The sequence below is a fragment of the Ischnura elegans genome, chromosome 10, assembly GCF_921293095.1.
Source record: "Ischnura elegans chromosome 10, ioIscEleg1.1, whole genome shotgun sequence".
In the NCBI taxonomy this organism is placed as follows: Eukaryota; Metazoa; Arthropoda; class Insecta; order Odonata; family Coenagrionidae; genus Ischnura; species Ischnura elegans.
This window is the reverse complement of record NC_060255.1, coordinates 55,558,341-55,581,530: the sequence shown is the minus strand read 5'-3', so window position 1 is coordinate 55,581,530 and position 23,190 is coordinate 55,558,341. Positions and strand designations below refer to the sequence as shown.

The 23,190-nt window shown below is 40.4% G+C and overlaps 1 protein-coding gene across 5 annotated transcripts in view; it reads right to left on the bottom strand.

Moving 5' to 3' along the window:
- LOC124166943 (lysosomal alpha-glucosidase-like) overlaps positions 1-20,083 on the bottom strand; it is a 28,513-nt gene extending 8,430 nt beyond the window's left edge. The window contains exons 1-6 of one of the 5 annotated variants that reach the window (XM_046544661.1): positions 19,833-20,083; positions 8,424-8,574; positions 7,588-7,768; positions 5,089-5,532; positions 3,174-3,409; positions 1,108-1,457 (exon numbers count right to left, since the gene is read on the bottom strand). In XM_046544661.1, coding sequence (XP_046400617.1) covers positions 1,108-1,457; positions 3,174-3,409; positions 5,089-5,532; positions 7,588-7,768; positions 8,424-8,508 — 1,296 coding nt within the window. In that variant the 5' untranslated portion in view covers positions 8,509-8,574; positions 19,833-20,083. The remainder of the gene's footprint in view (positions 1-1,107; positions 1,458-3,173; positions 3,410-5,088; positions 5,533-7,587; positions 7,769-8,423; positions 8,575-19,832) is intronic. The other 4 variants (XM_046544659.1, XM_046544660.1, XM_046544663.1 and 1 more) reach the window with 4 other exon arrangements.
- Between the last annotated feature and the right edge of the window lie 3,107 nt (positions 20,084-23,190).

Sequence of the window (23,190 nt, the reverse complement as noted above, 5' to 3'; positions counted from 1 at the left end):
TTTACGATGGGAATGCCAAACCATGGCATAAATACGAGTTCCTGTCTTCATCGATGACAATAGCAGCAGTGACGTAAATCCTTCTCCATTTTTGTATCTTCCCACATTTGCTTTTCGGCTTCGCTATGGTGGTCGCCCGGGCGAGCATCGCCTGGGCATGATCATCACTGAAACATCGTCGCAGTTACAGGAGCCAAAATTATTGTGAATACGGTGAAAAAAGTGACGGCAAAAACTCCGATTTCTACACGGAAAAATGCCTCGAAATCACTTTTTAGGTTCCTGAAAACCATTATGTCAAGTAAAACCTTGCGCACCTACCTAAGAATTCATTTTGCAGAAAATTTGCTAAAACCGTAATCGCAATTAACAATAAACACACCGTTTTACACTTCGTTTAGACTGACTGTATTACCGCCCACAAAACGAACAACCTGCAACGCCCGCCGCTTCGCGTTTTTTCTCGCACGAAATTTAACAGACTTGACGTTATCGCGAAGCAGAGGTGCGATAAACGAATGACGATCTCAAAATTTTTGTGACGTTATTGCGAAATGACGTTAAACGGGGTGACGTAGAACGAGGACTCACTGTACTAAAAATAGTCACCAAAGCTACATGAAACACAAATAATAAAAGGCGTGAGTATAAAAAAAAACCCGGCCGATAGATTGGCCCCTTGGCACTCTTTGCACATACCCCATGGGCCGATGGATCAACCCACTGGCACTGTAAGGGTTAAATAAGAATAAAATAAAAGTAATAAGTGGAAAATAAAGTAAATTTTTTGGTCTTTCCCTACTTTTTCACCATAATATTTCATGTTTAGTTAAAAGAAAATTATTTTTCCTCGTCAAATGCTATAAATCTGACTAACCTTCAACTTTGAACAATGAATTCTCAAAAATTAAGTACAACAATTTTTTAAAATTTTTGTCTTGAGAGCTACTTTACCATTTTTTACCATTAGATCACTGTCCTGACATGGTAACTACACGGTTGGTAGACATTTTAAGTAGCCATGAAAAATTTTATTGCCACTTCAATACACACTTAAATCACAATCCCACCAAATAAACTCATCAAGTAGTACTAAATAATATTCACCTGTGGTCGCTGCACAGGCAGATACCTTCGCCCTGACTGAGTTAACATGAGCCTGGCAGGAGCAGTGTCAGACAGCAAGCCATTGTCAACCTCGAAGGCTTTGCTGCTCAGAGCTTGTAGTCCCAAGCAGTCTGAGTCAAAAGGAAGGCCCACAGTCTCCGCTCTTGTGAAGAAATCCACGGCATTAGTTGAGTCGTCACGGCAAGTATGAAGTCCTAGGGCCCAGTATGGAGGGAGGCTGGGGTAGCCAATGGCCTCGGCTAACTGGCGTGATACGTCATGGGGTGTGGGGCCTGCCAGCACATGTATCTCCATGGAGACTTTGATGACAGCCCTTATGGTCAGCAGACCTGTAAGTAATTTTTAATGATGATACGAAATGGTATTTGGAGGAGGCGACCAACATCTGAGGTAATTTGTGCCATGAGGGAAGGGTATGGAAGGCAGGGTGGAGAGAAACCTCAAGCGTATTTAAGTATGTGTGTGTGTGTCTATTGTTCTGTAGATGTCACCACTGGTCTAGAGTGTTTGAGATGTATGTGATTTCTCTAGCTTGAGAGGGTGGGTGCCATGTTGTTAGGGCACTGCGTCGGTTGTGAGTGTTAAGGCTGTTTTACACGGGGCACGGAATTGCGCAGGTTAGAGCTGCATTAATTTCTAAAATGGCGTGGAATTGCGCAAATGCATGAATGAAATTAGAACAGGGGCTATTTTGCCGTCTCGCATCCACGCATTCTCGCATGTATTCTAGCAATTCACCGCTTTACACGACACAATTTTGATTGCGCCTTCGCACGTACGTCAGATTGCACAATTCCGTATACCGTGTAAAACGGCCTTTACGCACTGTACGAGAGCAATAAAGCACTTATCTAAATGGACTACGTGGTTGTTAATTCGGACCTCCTCTCCTCAGGAAAACTTCAAAACCCAGCATCGGCATAAGCCTAATCTTAATGAAAGGTGCCAAGGGGACCATGGCTTAACGTCCCAGCCGATGGACGGAGTGTTGCGCTAGAAATGTCCTCCAATCAACATTCAAGCAGTGATAGGGCGGTCACTGAAAATTCTCCGCCATTGCCGGGATTTGAAACCAACCCCACAGGTTGGGAAGCCAACACTGAATATTCCACATCAGCCTGATCCCGCAATTTTTAATGATTACATACATGCGTAAAGACTAAGAAACCTGAATGCTGAGCCAGGAGGACAAGAAAGGAGGAGATAGGAGGATAGATGGACAATGAGGGAAAATAATGAAGTAGCACTGGATATGATGGGTGTGGAGGGGGAACTACCTATTATAAGAGATTTGGAGGAGATAGTAGGATCAGATGGAGTGAGTAGCAAGTGGGGGAGGAATACAGAAAACTGTGTTAGGAGGAAAAATGATAAAGTCAAAGAGGAAATCCTACTGCTATAAAGCATAAGGCCGGGGACCATAATACAGTAGTGCGAAAAATCCACAGAGGAAAAATCATTCGCCTTGACCGGGATTCGAACCCGGATCCCTCGATTTCCGGCCGAGTGCTTTAGCCAGTTAAGCTGCCGAGGCGTCATCTCCCCTGTGGAAATTTGTGGACTATACCGGACAAGGTACTATGGACTACAGAGCATATCATGCGACAAGCAGTCCAGGTCATGCGCATGGTGCCACAGCCGGAAAGCAAAGCCCGAACTTACAACACGAAGAGGTGTTCGCTCTAGACTTGTTTAGGTATACCGGGACTAGCCACGGTGATAACTTTTATGGAGTCACCCGCAATGCACAAATTGTGCGGAAATCGCGGGATCCGGGTTCGGATCACGGTCAAGGCGAATGATTTTTTCCTCTGTGAATTTTTCGCACAATTTGTGCATTGCGGGTGACTCCGTAAAAGTTATCACCGTGGCTAGTCCCGGTAAACCTAAACAACCATTATACAGTGCTAGAAAACATATCCGTACATAATGAATGACTGAGAAACAGCAATTACCTGGGATGCATAAATTACCAGGAGTAAAATCCAGGAAAAAGAACATAATTCTGACACGAAATATGATTTATTAACATTATTTATGAATACCTGAGGAGAGGAGTGTTGCCTCAAGAGGCCCGGAGGCGTTGATGTAGATCCCATGAGCTCGCCCCTCGTTGTCAAGGAAGATGAGGAAAGGGTGGGCAGGTCTTCGGCCCTCACCAGCCCACAAAGGCAAAGGCCCTGGAGGAAGCTTGAGTGTTGGAGGCACAATGTCCCCAATGCCAGCACCACCCCAGCCATAAACATCGGCAGTAGGGAGCTTAAGAGAGATGGCCCAATACCTAGGGAGAACGAAATTAGTCATTTCTGTATTCATGAATGGTTAAACTATAACTTTGAATGAACCCTAACCATTTTATTAGTGAAAATCAATCCAGGTTCTTGCACTAACAGTCCATTTCAAAAGTATGCAGACCCAAGTTTGAGGCAGCAAATTAAAATAAAAACCAATTAACTTACATCAGAATGTAGGTTATTTAATACTGTGTTAATCATAGGAAGCAAAATATTTACATGATTTTCATGCATTAAATGCTTGGTACATATACATTAAAATATTTAGACCTGTAAATTTTAGACTGTAGCACACCTTGGTTGGATTTCATTAAATAAATAAGTGATCGTGGAAAAAGTTGCTATTTAATAAAAAATTTCTGTGACTTCCTTAAATTTCACAGGAGATGATTACATGTACGCATATATATGAGGAAAATTTCTTCCAAAATCTCCAAAAACTGTTCATGATGAAGTTAACAACATGCACTTAACCAAAGTAAGCAGGCAAGAGGTCACCTCTCTGACTACGACTGTGAGCAATGTGCTTAATGAGATGGCTACATGGGATGCGAAGATGCAGGGGTGCAGCTAGGAATTAAGGCTGGGGGGGGTTTAGATGCAACTAATACTGGGGTGTGTGGGGTTATGGAATACCCACAAGGATAAGCGGTAGGTGCGAGATTAATAAATTGCGGAATTTTGAGATAAATGGTTCAAAATTGTGAGTTTTATGGCTTTCTGAGGGATAATTTATTAATCCTTACACTATTCTATTAGTAACATCAATCCAATTAAGTAAAATGGGTTAAAATTAAATATTTCTCTGAGCTCTGGGGGGGGGGGAGGGTTTTATTCCCCAAAACCACCCCCTCGCTGTGCCACTGCATACTTGCATTTTACAAGGTGTCTCAATGAATAATTGATATGTGCAATATCATCATGCAATACTATCTCTTAATGACCACTCTAATCACATTAAATATAAAGATAATCAACTGCAACAAGTACAAAGGGCCGCACGTAATCAGAATTAGTACCTAGCCCACATATATCCATTCCAGTGTACAGTAATAAGGTGATATTTTAAGATCCGCATCAAATGTGGGGAGTAAAAAGTACTGATCTCCAGCAATTTCAACATTGTAACTCAAAAAATAAATGTGTGTTTCCGCCATTTGGTCCATAAGAGGTTTCATACACATACCAGTCAACACAACAATTGTGGCCACAATTATGGCCATAGTGGGTTGCCATTATGGCCTCATAATGATTTTGACCCTCAGCTATAGTGTGGCCAAAGTGTGGCCTGCCATAATATGGCTTAACTATGGATAATACACTTTCTTTATATCAATTGAATCAACCAACTTCCATTTTAATAACTCACCAATGAACCTGTATCAATAGCAACCGTAATATACATACTTATGTTTACAAATGTTTGGTTTGACAATCTGTGGCCTTCCTGAGACGATCCAAAGCGTGGCCATAGTTGCGCATGGGTTAGCAAGCCAAAAACCGACTTGCCGGATGGCACCCACAGCCTATGACTATGGATAATACAGCAATCTGTGATTAACCATAGCCATAGTTGCCACAGGTAAACCACAATGCGGCCACAGTGTGGCCATAATGGTTGTGTTGACTGGGATATATCACAAGTCCACCGTCATCAAGGACTTACCAATCACTGGCAATTAGTGGCCCTTCTGCAGTCCCAATGAGAAAAGTTGAGCTGTTCCTGTCGGAGATATTGATGGAGAAGGGCGGCTTGCCTTCAGGCAAGCCATAGGTTTTGACTTCAAAGGCAGTCTTGGATATAGGGAGGTGTGAGGCTGGTGGCATTTCCCATTCATATCGTCTTGGGTCGTAGAACAGCAAAGACAGATGGTTCACAGACTTTGGATATATCTTCAAACGAATAGAGTGCATCTTGGTGCCAAAGGGGGACTTTTCAACGAGCGGAACCAGGGATATGTTGGTGCCGTCGGAGGAGGCGGAATCTTTCAAGTAATTGTTGTAGGATGGGAGTGAGTGGTAGCAATGAGGTTCTGTTGTTGAGTTCCAGCAGCATCCAGCCTTTATGCACTGCTTCACAGTTGGCGACTTTCCTGCCATGCACTCCACCCTGAAGAGCAAAAGATTCATATTCAGTACCCAATGCAACGAGTGAAATACAACACATTTTCTTTGGTATGGGTCAGTTTTTTATTGCGATTAGTATATCAAATTCCAATTAGTTTATTACTGGGCGATAGATATAATGCAAGAATTAACTGATAAAAGTGAATTGTGAAGGAAACTCAAAATCCATTTTTTTTTACAGCAATCAGTGCATTACACTACTTATAGTAAAGAAAACTAGAAATAGCATTTGGGTGACCTTAGGTGACCTTGAGTGGCCTTTAGTCAAGATCAAGACTCGAGACCTCTTCTGCAAACTTATATCTAACACCACAGCCAAAATTATTGAAGTTATTTCGCAAAATTCGTGAAAATTGCAAAAGAAATTCATCAAGTCTAATCAAACAAATATCTTCTGACAAATATTTCTCGGGTTTGCATCCAGGTTAAAGCTTTTATGCAAGCCGACGTTTCGGAAGACGACTTGTCTTCCATCCTCAAGGCTGTGTTACTTTATTGAAGTTCAATTTCACCTGAACTGGATCGACCGTTTACCGAGGACAACAATGCGGCTAAGGTGTCGTCCAATTGGCTGTAGGTCTTTTGAAATTCTTCACGTTTAACCCTTATTTTTTTTTTTCATACAGATGATTACAGGTCTCCATGTAGTGCTTAGATGAAAGCCGGTGTCCCGATTGAAATTTTTGGGATTGAGGCGGATCTCTATTGCTTCCTTAACTACGCGGTCCCAGTAACGTTGAGAGTGGCAAAGGATTTTTGTGTCGTCCCATTTAATAGCATGGTCTTCATTAATGCTGTGCTCCGCCACGGCCGACTTTTCTGGTTGCGCTAATCTGAGAATCTCCGGTGTTCTTTCAGCCTCGTCTCAATCATTCGGCCTGTCTCCCCCACATACATTTTACCGCATTCACAAGGTATTCCATAAACCCCAGGTGTCTGAAATGCAAACCTGGATGCAAACCCGAGAAATATTTGTCAGAAGTATTCACCAGGAAAAACTTACATCGTTTAAACAAATATCTTGTATGATGTTAGGCATAATGTGGTGGAAGTTCTTAATATATAAGTAAAATTGGACATTGCAATATCTCCACTGAGCTTTATTGAATTTATATATGTACATTGAATTTTAAACAATTAATTGAATAATAAATTTACAGAAAAAAAATCATCAAATAAATTGAGGTACTTAATAAGATATCCACTGAAATGACAATCTCATCCACTGCGACAATATATGTATAGAGGAGGAAAGGAAGAAGAACTTAGAGTGAAATTCTGCTAATGGCAGTTGTAAATGATGAAATAGATGGTGTTAAGTGAACAAAAAGGGTGTTGAAGGAATTGTAGGTAAGAGATAGCTGGTAGGTTAGCGATCTCTGGGTCATTGATAGTGATTAAGTGGATGAAAAAGAGAAGAGCTCCATGTTTTAGATTAAGAGGAGACAGATGGAAAACAATGGAAGAATGTTGTTATACCTGAAGTGGCCATTCATTATCCAGTGACAAATGTAAGGTGAACTAAATGCACATTAATGTTGAAGGAGAATGATCTGTTGGGAGAGCAGATCACCAGAAGTCAGATTATGAAGTGCGGGGTTATGATTTTTTACAGTGCTGATGAAGAAGCTGAAATCTGCCTCCCAAAATGTGACATGTCTCTCTTTCTCTATCATAACACTGTGGAAAATATGGTTTTCTATATTTTTGAAGGAGGGAAGTCCAAGGTTACATGAAGGGTTATTTTAAATACCTTAATCCAATTTTGAAACGCTATGATATTTTACATTTAAAATAAAATAAGGAAGCTCAATTCAAAATAAGAAAGTCGGACATAAGAACTATCATAAAATGTTAAAAATATAAGAAGGATAATGCTCTGAAGCATCTCTCATTTCACTAATTCAGATTGAGGTAGATAGTTTATTTTTCTTCATTTTCCTGATTTTGTAGAGAAGCTTGGGTTTCCATTATTTCATCCCCATCATAACATTATGCTCTCTTTACTTATATTCAAGAAAAAGAATAAGCCACTTACCTATACTCCTCATAGATGGCACAACTTCGTCCAGTAACGGAAAACTGTGCTATGGACATGAAAATGTAGACAAGGATAGGCAGCATTATGCCCAGGAATAAAATCCCCATTCCTGCACGAAATGCACGGTTCAGCAGGATCTGATCCCAGCAGGATGCCTCCTCCATTTCGATCAAACCTTCTGCAACCCCACAAAAAAGAGATGTTAATTCTGGTGCTTTACTGGCTGATTGAATGGATGTATTCACCAATAAATGACAGACAGGAGTGAAATTCAGAAGTCATTCATTTGATACATAAGAAAAAATCATCAGTAGAAAATCCCAGATGAAAAGGATCATTCTACAGAAGATTTTGGGATCCACATAAGTTGGGCAATGCATACATATCGATGGTTAAGTTCTAACAACACGCATCTCAAAAATAGCAACTCAAAAATACAAGCAAAAAAATGATTAATTTTTTTACTTGTACATTAACATTAATAACCCAAAGTTCAAAAACCTGAAAAAGAAGCATTCATTTGCAAAAAAAGTTGTTTATTGCTTGGATTTCATTGTTTAAATATTATTACACTTTGTTTAAGATACCTGTCTCAAACCAGCCAAATTTGAGATACCTGTTGTAAGAACTTAGCCATCGATATGGGCAACATTACAATAAGCAAGGGTGGTCATGTGTTCAAACCTTAAAGTATGACCACTGCCAGTAAATATCAATTAATAATAAGGGTCAGATAGCTTTGAAGAAAAGAACACTTTAACATCACCATATTACAATATAATGAACTTCATTTTTGAAACACCATATAAATTGTTAATTGATAGTCTGCTTACCTTGGCTGTCATTCATCTCACTTTCCATCGGATACTCTTCCATGATACTGGACCTCTGCAAGGTTTTGGATTTTTTCCTAGCCATTTTTTCTAGTCCTTGTCAACTCCAGATAATGAAAGATGTACTCTATCCTTGGAAAAGAAATAAACACTAACTCCAATGGCAGGGATAAATGAAAAGCAAATTTAAAAAATGGATTGAACTAGCACTCAAAGATGCTAATAACAAAGAATCAAAGAAAGAGAAACATTTGATCAAAACTAAAAATATTTTTGATAGCACAAAATCAGTAACAAACAAATGGATTGAACACAGCATGTGAACACAGTTAAAACATACATCCTCACAATTCTATAATAGGTACCAATATATACAAGAATAATGGAATGGAGTAAAATGCTATAATTAGCTTAATAAGGCATTGAATTAGGAATAAGGGCACATACCTTATATGGCATTGAATTAATAACTACGTGTATTCCAACAGGTATATATATATATATATTGTGTAATGCAACAATGTACTTTGCTATATACAGTGGAACCTGGATAATTCGAACTTCTTTAATTTGAAAATTCGTAAATCCGAATATTTCTCTTGATTCCCAGCATTTTGTATTCAAACAATGCTAAATAATCGTGGATAATTTGAATTTTATTTTGGATAATTATGTGACGAATTTTTGGTGTGTCAAATCAAGGTATAAATTACAATCTGTGACTCAAAATAATTGTGAATCCATCGGAAAATATGCTATACTAACGCAATTGTCAAAAGGTTTGTGTTAGACAAAATGCGTGCTAGTGTAGAGTATGATGACTCACCCTTCCCCTCCCGCCTGCCGTTCCAACCCTAGGCAGCAACAAAACAAAGCCGCGTCACCAAGGTCATTGTATACTGGCCCCCTTTCTCTCCCCTGCCAAACTGTCTTCCTATTTCCAGTGACAGTGATGCATAGGCACATTCCAGTGTTATCGGTCACTCGGTCAACTACGTAGTATATTTCGGTTTGTGCATCGTCCGGCTTGTTAATCTACTGTAGTTTTAAAGTCATCCTTTATGTTGCACAGTGGAAAGTGATTACGTGTAGTTTTGGTGTACAATAAGGCTTAGTGAGTGTAGCGATCATGGCATCAACCTCGTCAACAAAAACAAAAAAAAGGTTACTTTAATCATCTTAACAGGCATTAATCAAAGTATTTATATTTCAAGAGTGTCAATTTGATAAAAGAGTTTTGATTGGAAATATGACTTTTATTGCTTTGGACATATTTATTAAGCACTTAGAAGTTTATAGCTGGTCCATTGATGTACGAATTATCCACGTTCCACTGTAGCTTTAAAATATAACATAAAAATATCTTTTGTGATAGAACCATCAGATACTAAACCAAGTTTTTGTGGTTCAGCATAAGCAATTAGCAAGATTAGCAATTGAGATGAACTGCGGCAAACTTTATCCTTCGTTTGCTGACTCCTGATCAAATTGTGGTACGTGTTGCTGCTTGCCGCGACTTGAGTTTTTGGTAAAAAATTGCATGATACTGCTTTCTCACCCACCCTACTCGACAGATCTTGTGCCTTTTGAGTTCCTTTTGTTCAACCGGATGAAATTGGTGATGTAAGGGAAATGTTTTGTTCATATTATGGAAGTGAAAAAATCGAAGGCGGCTCTGCAAGGCATCGGAAACGACAAGGACCAAAGGTGTTTTGTGTAGTGGAAAAAACGTTTTAACCAACGTATCAGTGTAAATAGAGAGCACTTCGAAGGTGACCAATGCTTGTAAGATGTCCCTTGGATTGTGTAACCTTTCCTTGAGATGACAGGCAGTGTGTATCTACAATCATTTGAGCTTCAAACTCTTCACATCAAATTGTGGAGTTACATAAATTTGGTTCAGAAAACAACACTCTAATGATATTAAAACCTGTTTTCCAACATAATTCACTGATAATTAATTAGAAATAAATTAATGTACAGGTGACTTTAACAGAAATAAGGAACAGATGGTTAACTGCAGTAAAAGAACAACTAATACCATCCCTTGAGTTAAATAGTTGAGCAAGTGAGAGAGTGAAAAGCTGTTAGTCTAATTGTGGTGGAATTAATACTTCATCTGAAAACTATTTACAATTTGCCACTATTACAAGTGATGGTATTAAGGGACTTGTAAATATAACACAGCCATTTCACTAAACTGTCATAAGCATCCTTACTTCAAATACTGTGGACACTAGAGCGAAGTGCTGAGCAAGTTATTGGTACAATTCCTACATGACCTACCCCCAGCATTCGGGCATGCACACATGTTTCACAGCAACGGCTCAACGGCTACATAAAATTTTATAAACTGCCTGTCGTTTGATTCGCAACATTTGTGCAAATATTATAGGCACATTGATGGACCTAAACATTCGCGCTAGACCCCAAATGGCAAGCCCTTAGTGTTTATCATCCTTGTGGGTATACTTTCTTCACTACGTATGTGTACGTATGGTGGTAGGCTGGAAAAATGCAAGGGGTTTTCCAGATACGCAGTTTACTACACGAGTGTGCGAACAGCAAGTCGAGTTAACGACAGTTGTCCCAAGACGGGTAGAAGGGTTGAAAGACGGATAAAGGGCAAAGTTGACAGGTCATGAACGAAAACGGCTTTTATCAGAGATGAATAAAAGGCTTCCGTAAAGATAGCGTTGTTATGTGTTGTTGTACTGTGTGCTTGACCTGTGTCCGGCAAGCGAGCGCGTTTCTGAACAAGGCTAGGATGAGGGCGAGGAAATACCCTGTTGGCGGTACTCACGGTACCTCGTAAATGTAAATAAGGTTCAATCGGTGGTAGCGCGTGAATATACGCATGTTAGCAACTGCACACCCAAAGATGAATGAATTATAAAATAAGACTATGTACTCCTTTGCAAAGAGAAAGATAAAAATCCTGTCCACACAGAGATGGGATATGAAGCGCCGAATGCTCCTTTGCTTGCTCCAAACGCTACTGCTATCTCCTTGGCGAATTCACCGCTCTACAGAAGTGCGATCCCGTGGGATTGCGCCGGCCGCATATTCGGTCTATGCGATCTCTTGTGGGTGCTCGGGCGGGACGAGGTAAGCGGGGTGGCACGCCATATTCTAATGGGTGCTGGGTGCAGACTCAACACGACGCGAGTGCGCACGCGCATATTCGGTGAGTAAATCGCAGATACTATAGCGGTGTAGCTGCCACCTACACTACCTGCGCTCAGGATCCTAGTCCGTCGTTGCATTCAGTGCCATATATTCATTTCAGTGCAGTATTCATTTAAACTTCATGCCCTTTTTCATCATCTTATATCTTCTCTAATGCACACCCTGGATATATAACCACCAGCCGCCACTGGGTTCAAGGCATGGTATATTTGGAAGAGGCGACCGATAGCTTAGGTCATTTGAGCCATGAGGAAAATGTGGGGAGGGAAGGATAGAAGGACTGCGGCTTAGACGTCCTATGCGACGGAAAGAGGGTTGCACTTGAAACACCCCCTACGCAGCACTCAACCAGGCATCTGGCAAACTCCGAAAAGTTTCTTACACCGCCACGCGCTGGGATTTGACCCCGGGCCCCCAGGATGTCATGCTCTCATACCAAACCTATCCTCGATAGAGTTCAACACACTCTTTAAACAGAAAGGGAGATAGAGGGTTTACCCTGGTGTTTCTGACGATTCACTTCCAAGTGAGAACCAGGGATGGCAAGGGAAACTAAACGAAAGTCAAAACCAGTAAAATTTCTATAGTTTCGTTCGCGAGAGTGAAATGAAGAAACGAAATGGGTTTAAACCCGGGTAGCTAAACTCAGGGTCGAAACGAAATCCGAGTCAAAACTACTCTGGGTCGAAACTTAACTAATACTCTGGGACGAAACGAGACGCAGATAATTTTTCGCCACGGAGGGACCACGTGCTTCACCTTCGAACAGTTAAGTTTCAACCCACGCACTGAGTACGAAGTATGGTTGAATGAAGAAGAGGTTCCGCCTACCGCCATCAGATGCATGGGGCACTCACATTTTTACCAAAAAAAAGGATAACGGTGATCGCAATACGGCCATTTGATTTTTAAGCTCAATCTTTTAGCCTCTCCACACGCATGTCAAACGTAATGGGTCGAAAATATTCCCTCTTTTCCCCCTCCACTCAACTTCTGGGATCGAAACTTAACTATGAGCTTCGACTAATTCAGTTTCGTTCTCGGGAAAGTTTCGCCCCGGGTCGAAACTGAACTCCTTGGTGATTTTAATTTCGTGCGGGAACGAAACTAAACCTAGACCTCGTATTTACGTTTCGCCCCGGGTCGAATCGAAACATTTTCGTTTCGTTTCACTTGCCATCCGCGGTTTTTTGTTCCACCATGAATATCTGTGGAACTTGACAAAGTTATTTTTAGAAAATCATATTTGTGGGGGAGGGGGGGCAGCGACAACCGATGTGTTATGCGCCAAGCGAGACGAAGTCAAGGAGGGGCGGAGAGAAACTTAGTAACGGCATTAGACTGGTATTAGCGTCAAAGCGTTCAAGGTTTAACATCCCCAACCCAGAACGGAGTGGTGCTTTAAATAGTAGTAGATACACTTAGTAATCAAGCGGGACTTGGGCTTACTATATAATGAAATACTTTGTTATGTTCCATAGATAAATCTGTGAATCTTAATCATCATCATCACTGGTCAACAATCCTAGGATTGGTTTGACGCAGCTCTCCACTCAGTTCTCCTATCAGCTAATCTTTTCACACCTACGTATTTATTCTCTTTCACATCTCTCTTTACTTGTTCCATATATTTTGTTCGAGGTCTTCCTTTTCCATTCTTGCCTTCCACTTGTCCTTCAACGATTGTCTTCATCAGGCCATCATGTCTCAAGATGTGGCCTATAAGGTTGTTCCGTCTTCTTATTAAGGTTTTCATGAGGCTTCTCTTCTCTCCTACCCTTCTTAGGACTTCCTCGTTACTAACTCGGTTGATCCATTTGATTTTCATCATTCTTTTGTAGCACCACATTTCAAAGGCCTCTATCCTTGCTTTCTCCGCTGCGGTCATTGTCCATGACTCACTTCCGTATAGGAGCATACTCCAGATGTAGGTTCTTATAAATTGTTTCTTTACTTCCATATTTAAGTTTCCCGCTGTAAGCAGGTCTCTCTTTTGGTGGAATGCTCTCTTCGCCTGGGCTATTCTGCTGATGTGAATGTGAATCTTAATAAGTGATGATATTCTATAGCACTTTGTAGAGAGTTTAGGTTTATTGGAAACCAGCAGGCCACCCGGCGTTGCTCGGTTAGGATACTACCCAAAGAAGTGGGAAACTTTGAATACGTGGTCACACGGCAGGATTTTTATGTTTTCTCTTACAGCTTGTCAGTAGGTGTGCCTACCCGGCAGGATGTCCAACCGCAGAGGTTGAATGATGTGACGTAACAAACGGTAATGAGAAAAAGACGCAAAAGATGCAAGGAGGTTGTTAATATCCCGAGGCGCTATTTCCGAGTAAATAAACCCACGTGACAACTCCTCTCATCGAAAAAGGCCAATATCTGGTTAACACGATCTCTATTAGTACCTAGGTAACCGATCTACGTGCATTCACACGACCGCGGAAACCCAGTGCTGCCCTCGTGTGCCGACGTTTGTAATGAGCAGAAAAATATTCCAAAGTCGATACAGCCATTCTCTCATAAGTTCAAAATTAAAAAAAAGGCATGACTTCAGAAGAATTCCAGTTCATTGAATCAATCAAGCAGAGCCGTCTATTGAAGGAGGTTGTAAATATGTGGAGGCGCTGTTTCCGAGTTTTTAGCGTGGTCAAAGTTCCGCCATCTTGGTTTTGACAATTTTTGGACTTATCTCCTACTGATATTTTGAGGTGGCTAAGTTTTGTTCTGAAAATGAACTACATCAAGTGAAAAATACTACGATAACCATTAGTATTCCGTCGGTGATTGTCATCGGATTTTTCTCATCATTCGCGATACTTCTATTAATGTATAAAATCTGTTTCTGTTGGCCACTTTACTGGAGGAGATATCCTTGAAGATATACTCTATTACTGTAATTTTAAGATTTCATTTGGCTGTAATAAAATTAAATGCCAGTAAAAGTGCACGTAAATGACTAGTTTACTCTGGTAAAATTTAATTTTAAGCCGAGCTGGTTGTACAACGTAACCGTGGTGATTGATAATAATTTTTCCCTAGGAAAAAATGTTTTTTGAGTCATAACTTCGGGAAGCCTACCCATGAACTATGAAAAAAATGGTTTACAGTGTGTGTTCCATAGTTTATTTTAATGTATTATCGAGTTATGACCAAAAAAATCACCAAATAGTAAGCATTGACCCTTATGGGGCTGTCAATGTTTTGGTCAAAGTGGGCGTGGCTTGTCCTACCCAAGCACCTCCATTCCGGCCACACTTCGCTCCACGCTAGGAAACCAGTGGTGCCCCCTCCAGATATTTACAACCTCCTTGATCCAATGCAACAAGAAGTAGCACTAAGGGGTTTGGGAGCATAAGATGCTTCTATGTGCTAACTTTGGTTGCGATCCGAACAGCAGTATGAAAATGCATAGCGGACCAACAAACAACCATCCTTTTTTATACACATAGATGAGCGTGGAAGAGCCTTAGGGGAAGGATTGGCACCCACGATTTAATATACTAGTGATTTAAAGCTTATTTTTTATTTGTAATGCATTTTTTCTGGTTTTGGAAAAAGCGTGTTTTTAAATCTTTTTTATTTTTATTTTGTTTTTCGTACCTAGGTCGCACACAATACTTTTGGGAAAATTGAGAAAATTTGGAGGTGCTTCGGCCTCTTAGCCATACCCCTAGCTACGTATCTTAACCGCATTGAATGCACATCGCCAAGGGCGTACCCAGGATCCAAAGTAGAAGGGGGGTCAAGCCATGGTTGTTCAAGTTGTAGGTAATATTTATGCATGGAAAAGGTGAATGAAATCAACGTTATAAGGAAACTGAAACAGTTCTTTATTAGTTTTTAAAATTATTTGCTTGAAAATTTTATTATTTTCCTCAAAGACATTTGCATTTTTGCTGCTGGGGGGGGGGGGGGGCAGCTTCCCCCTCTTGCCCCTCGCTGGATACGCCCATGCAAACCACCACGATTCCCTGATTGAGTGATTAGAGCCCGACGTCGAAGGCTGGATCTATACAGTTTGCGTGTCACTGGGGCAACCAAAAGGTCACGGGCAAGGATGTAACCTAGGTAATGGATTCTCCATCAGATCTAGAATTAGCCTCAGGCCTGGCTTGAACTTTATCCGAGGCTATTAACCCATATCTCCCCACCGTAGCCCTATGGCTACATCCTACCATTCTGAGCATATTAGGTTCTTGAAGAAACGCCGAACTCCGGCTTGCTGTTGAATTGCAAAGAAATATGTTGTTGAAGCCTGAACTAATTTAATCCAATAAAAAATATAATATTTGTAGCCGGTCGAAATGAGCCCATAGACGGAAATGGACGCGAGTGAAACGGGAATTCGATATGGACGCCTACTGTCTAACACGCAAGTATAATAAAGTTAAACAGGAAATGGCAATGCACAGAGTATTTTAACCTTCCTCCATGCACAAATAAGCTTGCCCTGAAGATTTATCCGTTCTATCAAGGTCACTCGTAGGAATTGAACAACGTTATATTCTCACCTCCTTACCACCCACCGTATGGCATGGTAAAGTTTTTGAAGGAGGCGACCGACAGCTGAGGTCATTTACGCCAAGAGGAAAGGGTAGGTTTGGAAGGGTGGAGAGAAACCCGGCGTCGGCATTAGCCTACTCTTAACGAAAGGCGGCAACGGGACCACGGCTTAACGTTCCATCCGACGGACGCAGTGTTGCGCTTGAAATGTCCTCCATGCAACATTCAAGCAGGGATCAGGCAGTTTCAGACAATTCTCTGCTACCGCCGGAATTTGAACCCGAGACCGCTGGGTGGGAATGCAACACTCTAGCCACCACACCATTCCGATCCCCACCACCCACTGTAGCTATTTGGCTAAGGGTCATTCTGAAGAAACAGCTTTATTTATCACCAAAATATTTCACTGAATTGCGAAAGACAGCCATAGGAGCAGTGTGCCTCAATATCTTCACAATCTCAAGCAGAAAGTTTTCTGGGCGGAAATGAGTTAAGCGACACTGAACGCTTTAAAAGAAAAAGTGTACTCTAGGGCACTACGCACTAACGATTAAATGTTTAAGTAGATATCTATAGTAAAATTAAGAAAAAGCAGAAAAATAATATTAAATACGCCCTTTATCTCCGGGATTTTAATATAAAACAGTGGTCACGATTGGTATTCACAAAATTACGGCAGTAAATGAAATCTTTGAGCTATCATACGGATTAAGTGAGGATATTATTTATGACTCGATTAAAATAAAATTACAGAAACGATGAACAAAGAAAAATAGTAATAAAATTAAATTCGAAAAAATAGTAAAAATGAAACTATATATTCCTACAAAAGATAGTAGCTCTCCCAAAACCTAAGGATTTCAATCATAGGACTAGAAACATGTGAGCGGATCCAATAATCACTCGCGCCCTTACATGTCCCCCTTCTATAAACGCAGTCTCAAACCTTACGAGCTGGTCAACATCCGGGGTCAAGAATCATAAAGGTCAGACGAATAGAGCTTCAGCTAACAGTGTGAATGCCCCAGTTTCGCGAATGCAAACTTCAGAAAGGTCGCTTCGACTTGATTGACGCCGCAATAGGGTGGTTTCCTATTATTTTTTTGCCTAAATAGAAGATTATTACTCATGGAGTACGTACTTCACGCTTTTAGATTTTTATACGACGATATCTATTTTTCGCGATTAAATGAAAAGTGAAAATTTTCAAGCGCGTGAAAACGCGACGGGTAAGTATGAATGCCGGGAAAACTCCTGTGTGACGTCGCTCTGGTTCCCGCTGCCGCAAGTGAGGTGACCTTGGGGCGAGGCTCTGAGCGCTGATACGATGCAGGATGCTAGCAGGTTGCAGAGTACCATGCTAGCTGGTAGCGCTTGGCTTTAATAAGGATTATTAATACCTTATCAAACGAGGAAAACTTTCCGACCTTAGCCAGTTTTAATAGGTTATTATTAAGACATGTTTCCCTGAGCACTGTGCCTCATGCATGCATTGGTAACCTAGACGATGTAAAACTCCTATCTACTCGTATAGAACTAGGTCCCTGTGACGTCACGTGGAGTGGCATCTTATGGGCGCCAATCTGGCCTTTTGCAAATGAGGATAAAATTGACCCTTGCCATTCGTCTAAACCGGTATTTCTAAAACCAAATAATTTGTATATTATGAATACACTAATGGTGGGTAACGATACGTAATCAATGCCTTTCGTTTTCTTTGATGAAGGAAACTACCTAGAAAGGGAATAGAAGCTCATTCTCGACCCGCGCGTCTCACGTGCGCGGAGAAATGGAGAGCTGCGTCAAACCAATCTTAGGATTGTTGATTGATGATGATTTAATTAGAAAATTTCATCTAAGTCTTAGACCCTAAGGGACAAACGTTTGTTGAATTGAGAGGTTGAATGACACACATTTTCAAACTTTACCTCTGTATTGGTGCAATTTTCATATTTTAAACACACGTGATGTCTGTCTATTCCGTACACCCTCAAAATTTACAATATGGTAGCCTAAGTTTTGCTGCAGTAATTCGTTAGGATATCAGTACAAAATACAACTGGTGCGGCATTAATGATGCGTGATCGTAAAGACGACAATCCTTGACTGTAAGGAGGCAAAACAAAAACTTATTCGCACATTCTTATTACTGATGTACAAAAATACTTATTTCTAGCGAGACGAGCTAGGAAACATATTAATGCTTTTTCTCAATGGACATAGTTTTCAATCGACTCTATTCTTAGCATTCGGATTCAAATTCGTCTCCATTTTGATACACTATGTTCTTCTGGGTCATTAGTTTTGATGATGACTCAAGAGAGATAAAGATGAAAGAACCAAGAAAAAATATTTTGAAATTTTCATGAGATGATATTCACGCATTTCTCGGTTGGACCTTCATTATGAGAAGACTTCAAGTAGGATAACCCCATAGAGAATAGCCACAGTTAGACCAAATAATTCTGATAGACTACGAGAGCAAAGAATTTGAGTGCGTGAAGAGTACTCGGGATATGCCACCGCGTCAAAACTGCATAGTAACTGCAAAACAACTTCAGACATACCACAGGCAGTCATCAAATAAACTCTTTTCATTATTTTTCGAAACAAAAACAATAAGTTTTTCATCAAGAAACTGACATACGTGACATAAGAGCCATTGTAAAAATATAAGTTCGAATATTTTAATTTTCCATCTTTCTGCAAATAAATTCTACGACAGTAATAAAATTACGAGTCATAACTTCGAGGACTATGGCCGAGTCGGACATCGAAACGTCGGCAGAAATGCAGTTCCTGACACGATGGCGATCCCGAGATCTCTTCACGCAGTCTACTCGCCGGGAAAGCACCAAAAGAATTTGAGATTTAACAACGATTTCTACAGCCACACACTTGAGCAGGTTGAACTACTCCAATATTTTGGAAATGTTTGGGTGATGGAATTAGCCTGGTGTGGAGCCAGAGAATTCCTGAATCTTTTCATTATCTTTCAAAATAAAAAAAATTGGCATCAAGATATTGACATACGGTGCGTCATGAGATACGAGCCATTATAAAAATAAAATGTTCAATATTCTACTTTTCTATCTCCAAATAAATAAATAAACTCAATAACTGTATCAAAATACGCCAGTGGAGTGAGAACGCGCAACAGGCGAATTAAACTGTTTGAAAAAGTAACCATGTAGTCTAATTCCCTCATTGTCATCGCTGAAAAATATTTTATCATAATCTTACGAAAAATAACCGACTTATCAAATTATTTGGTGACTCACATGATAGTATTCTTATCACTACCTAATCCCGAACTAAAATATGACGAAAATGATTCATTCCACACTTAATTACGGAATCATCTCGACACCGTGAACGGAGTGGGCATTTTTAAGAATGGAATTTTCGCACGAGGAACTGCGCCGTGTTTATTTAAACTTCAAAGTAAACTTGGTGATAAAAAGCTAAGTTGTCCAAATACTAATATTTGGAGAGAGATCATAGCTCTACACTCCAAGTTCACTCCCAACTGTGCTAGAACGTACTCATATCTCAATCGTCCGACAGTTTCGACTTCATCACAGCTGGCAAAGAGATTTATCAATTCGGAGATAAAGACCAACATGGAGCGTAAAAGCTATAAATAAGAGCAAAGAATTAAATTTTAGCGTTAAAATTAATACTTTCTCATGACCACTAGTAAAATTATCCTACCTCTACGTAAAGATCCACGGGAAAAGAAAAAAGATCAAGTCCGAAGATCTCTTCTTACCGCAGATCCGCGTTGACATTTGTGCCAGCACAAGTTTCAGCAAAATACACCATCAGAAACACACAATTTAAAACACAAACACGTTTCTTAGCCCGTAAATAGCGAAAACTTAAAAAATATCACTCAAAATAGAACAAGTCACTCTCCGGCACAGAAAACGGTATCGGACTGCGAACTTATCTCGCGCTTCTCAGCATTATCCGTGACGTTTGTTATCAAACAGTTTATCACAATTTCATTATCTAATTGACTGTAATCGTTATTCTCTGTTCTTAGACTAGGCCACGAAAACAAATATGTATCCATAAAAAAACTCTTGGGACTTCCGCGGAGCCTGAGAATAAGTTCTGTAAGTAAGGCTGATCATGTTAACACGACCGTGGTAATGCAAAAATGTATAATGCATTCTGACGATAGTAACAATTAGAAGGACGAAATAAATCTAAATTTTGTGGAAAATAGACATACTATATATAAAACATATTTCCCCAGAGAGGAACCCCAAAGAAAAAAAGGAAAAAGAGAAAGTCGTCTGAGAAACCAAGGAAAAAGACGGCAAAACTCAACCGGCAACATCATCAGACATAGTAATCTGATGTAAAATATTCGAGGGGAAGAAAAGGGGAAGAATGACATGAACACCGCGTAGTATGAGCTATACAGAACAGATGATGAGGAATGTAAAAAAGAAACGGTTACCTAAGTGATAAAGGTCCTTCACTCAGACCCAGTGGTGTAGCCAGGAATTTCGTTCGGGGGGGGTCCAAAACCTGGGGGGAAATTTTTTTAAAAACAGGGTACTAAGTAATGGGTTTTAAACTAATTTTAATACTTTTCATGATCGAAAATAACATCATTTCTTAAAGAAAAATCTTTAAAACTCATGATTTTTCAATATTTTGTTTTATTTTATGAAATAAATAATTGTGTTTTTATATTTCGGCTACGCCACTACTCAGACCAGAAATTGCAATTTATAAAAGAATTCGCCTGATGGAATGGAAAGTTACGGCCAAAAAATTAAATCCACATTCAGTCATAACCTCATAAGGTAAAAATTTGAAATACGATATATGAGAAAATTGCCGCCAACAGATTCACTGTGGGAAGGAATCGCGCACAGATGAGAAAAACATAAACGAACCATACGAGGCCGAAGAGAGGCTGGGAGGCAGTGACCCGGTCAGAAGAAGCGCGAGCCTTCATAAACTTATGTGTCGAGGACTTGGATTTTTCACCGTCATTAGCTCGAAAAGTAGCAAATGCACCTGTCTGGCTTATGGCGGCAAAAACTCATCAAATGAAAATTCAATCTACGGAAAACAAGATAATCAGGAGAATTGCCGGAGGCCCATGGTTGATTAGAAATAAGGATATTAGGAAGGATTTAAAAATAACTCCAATCCTTATTGACCTAAATCCCCAGTTACCCAAATTTGAAAAATCTCTGGCTGCAACGAAAAACGACTTGCTATTGAATCTTTGGAATTACTCCCCTGTACAAACCGACAAGCACAAAACTCCCAAATACGCCCTAATATCCCTTCCCATTTAAGTACCTTTCGGCCACACTGTGACTACTCCATGAATAACCTCAACTGAAATGAAATTTTTTGAACCTCTCTGTAGACAGCCAATAGGGTAGTTTCCTTCATCAAAGAAAACAAAAGGCAATAATTGCGATTCGTTACCCACCATTAGTGTATTCATAATATACAAATTATTTCGTTTTATAAATGCCGGTTTAGACGAATGGTAATGGTCCATTTTTATCCTCATTTGAAAAGGGCCAGATTGGCGCCCATGCGATGCCACTCCACGTGACGTCACAGGGACCTAGTTTCTATAGGAGAAGATAGGAGTTATACATCGTCTGAGGTTACCAATGCATGCATGAGGCGCAGAGCTCAGGGAAACATGTCTTAATAATCACTTATTAAAACTGGCTAAGGTCGGAAAGTTTTCCTCGTTTGATAAGGTATTAATAATCCTTATTTAAGCCAAGCGCTACCAGGCGGCAGGGCACTAGGCTACCCGCTGGCAGCCTGCGACAAATCAGCGCTAAGCCTCGCCTCAAGGTCACCTCACCGGGCGGAGGGGGAACCAGAAATACGACGTACGGAGAGATTTCCCATCATTCCTACTAACGCGTCGCGTTTTCGCGCGCTTGAAAATTTTCACTTTTCATTTAATCGCGAAAAATAGATATTATCATTTAAAAATCTAAAAGTGTGAAATACGTACTCCAGGAGTAATAATCTTTCGATTAAGGCAATAAAAAAATAATAGGAAACCACCCTATTGGCTCGGAATAGTGACCAAGAATAAGGAAATTTCGGCGCGTGGCGATGGATCTAAGAAACGAAAAACACGGTTCCCTGAACCTTTCATACTTTACCAAAATGTAAAATTCATAAATTTAATGAACCAGTCTATTGCAGAAGTGGGCGCCAAACCGGCAAACGAGTCCACGACGCGGCACCGCCGCCGAATCAACACGAAATACTCAGTACTAGAATGAGCTTTCAATATATTATCTTAGTTTTGCACTTCTAAATCCTTGGGACTCGATTTTTAATAAATAGTTACTAATTCGCACCGTAGACATCATCGGCGTGGACGCAGGGGCGCCGACTTATAAAAAATATTGGGGGGCCCATATCGGAGGCCTTGCCCCGGGAAGAGGTTAAATTCAAAGTGTGTCGCAGCACCGAAACACTACCATGATTCACACCACTTGATTCAGTTAACCTGCATAACCTGCTTAACCTTATAATTATTTGTTTCAACACACATTGTTGAATTTATTTTAAAAGGTAACTATCGTCAAACATGGGAAATAAAAATTACCAATATTTATGTGATTTCACAAGGCATAAAACAACTTAATAATTTTCTTAAATTATTGAGGGGGCTCCGCCCCCCCAAACGAATTTTTGAGGGGGCTCGGGCCCCCTCAGGCCCCATGGAGTCGGCGCCACTGCGTGGACGCAAAAGCCGTTAAAAATGCGAACGGACGCCGCGCCGCAGCGATATAATTTTTACTGTACGAAAATTCCGCAGAAAAAAATCATTGGCCTTGACCAGGATTCGAAACCGGATCCCCCGATTTCCAGCCGAGTTTTTCAGCCATTTAAGCAACCGACGAGCCTTTCCCTTAAATACCCTTTCCATGAGCAATCTAATTTACTATTTACTGTCTGCGTTCATGTCTAATCATTGGGGATCCGCGTAACACTAATCCCAGGTCAAGGGATGCCGACTTACAAAAAATATTGGGGGGCCAAAACCGGGGATCTT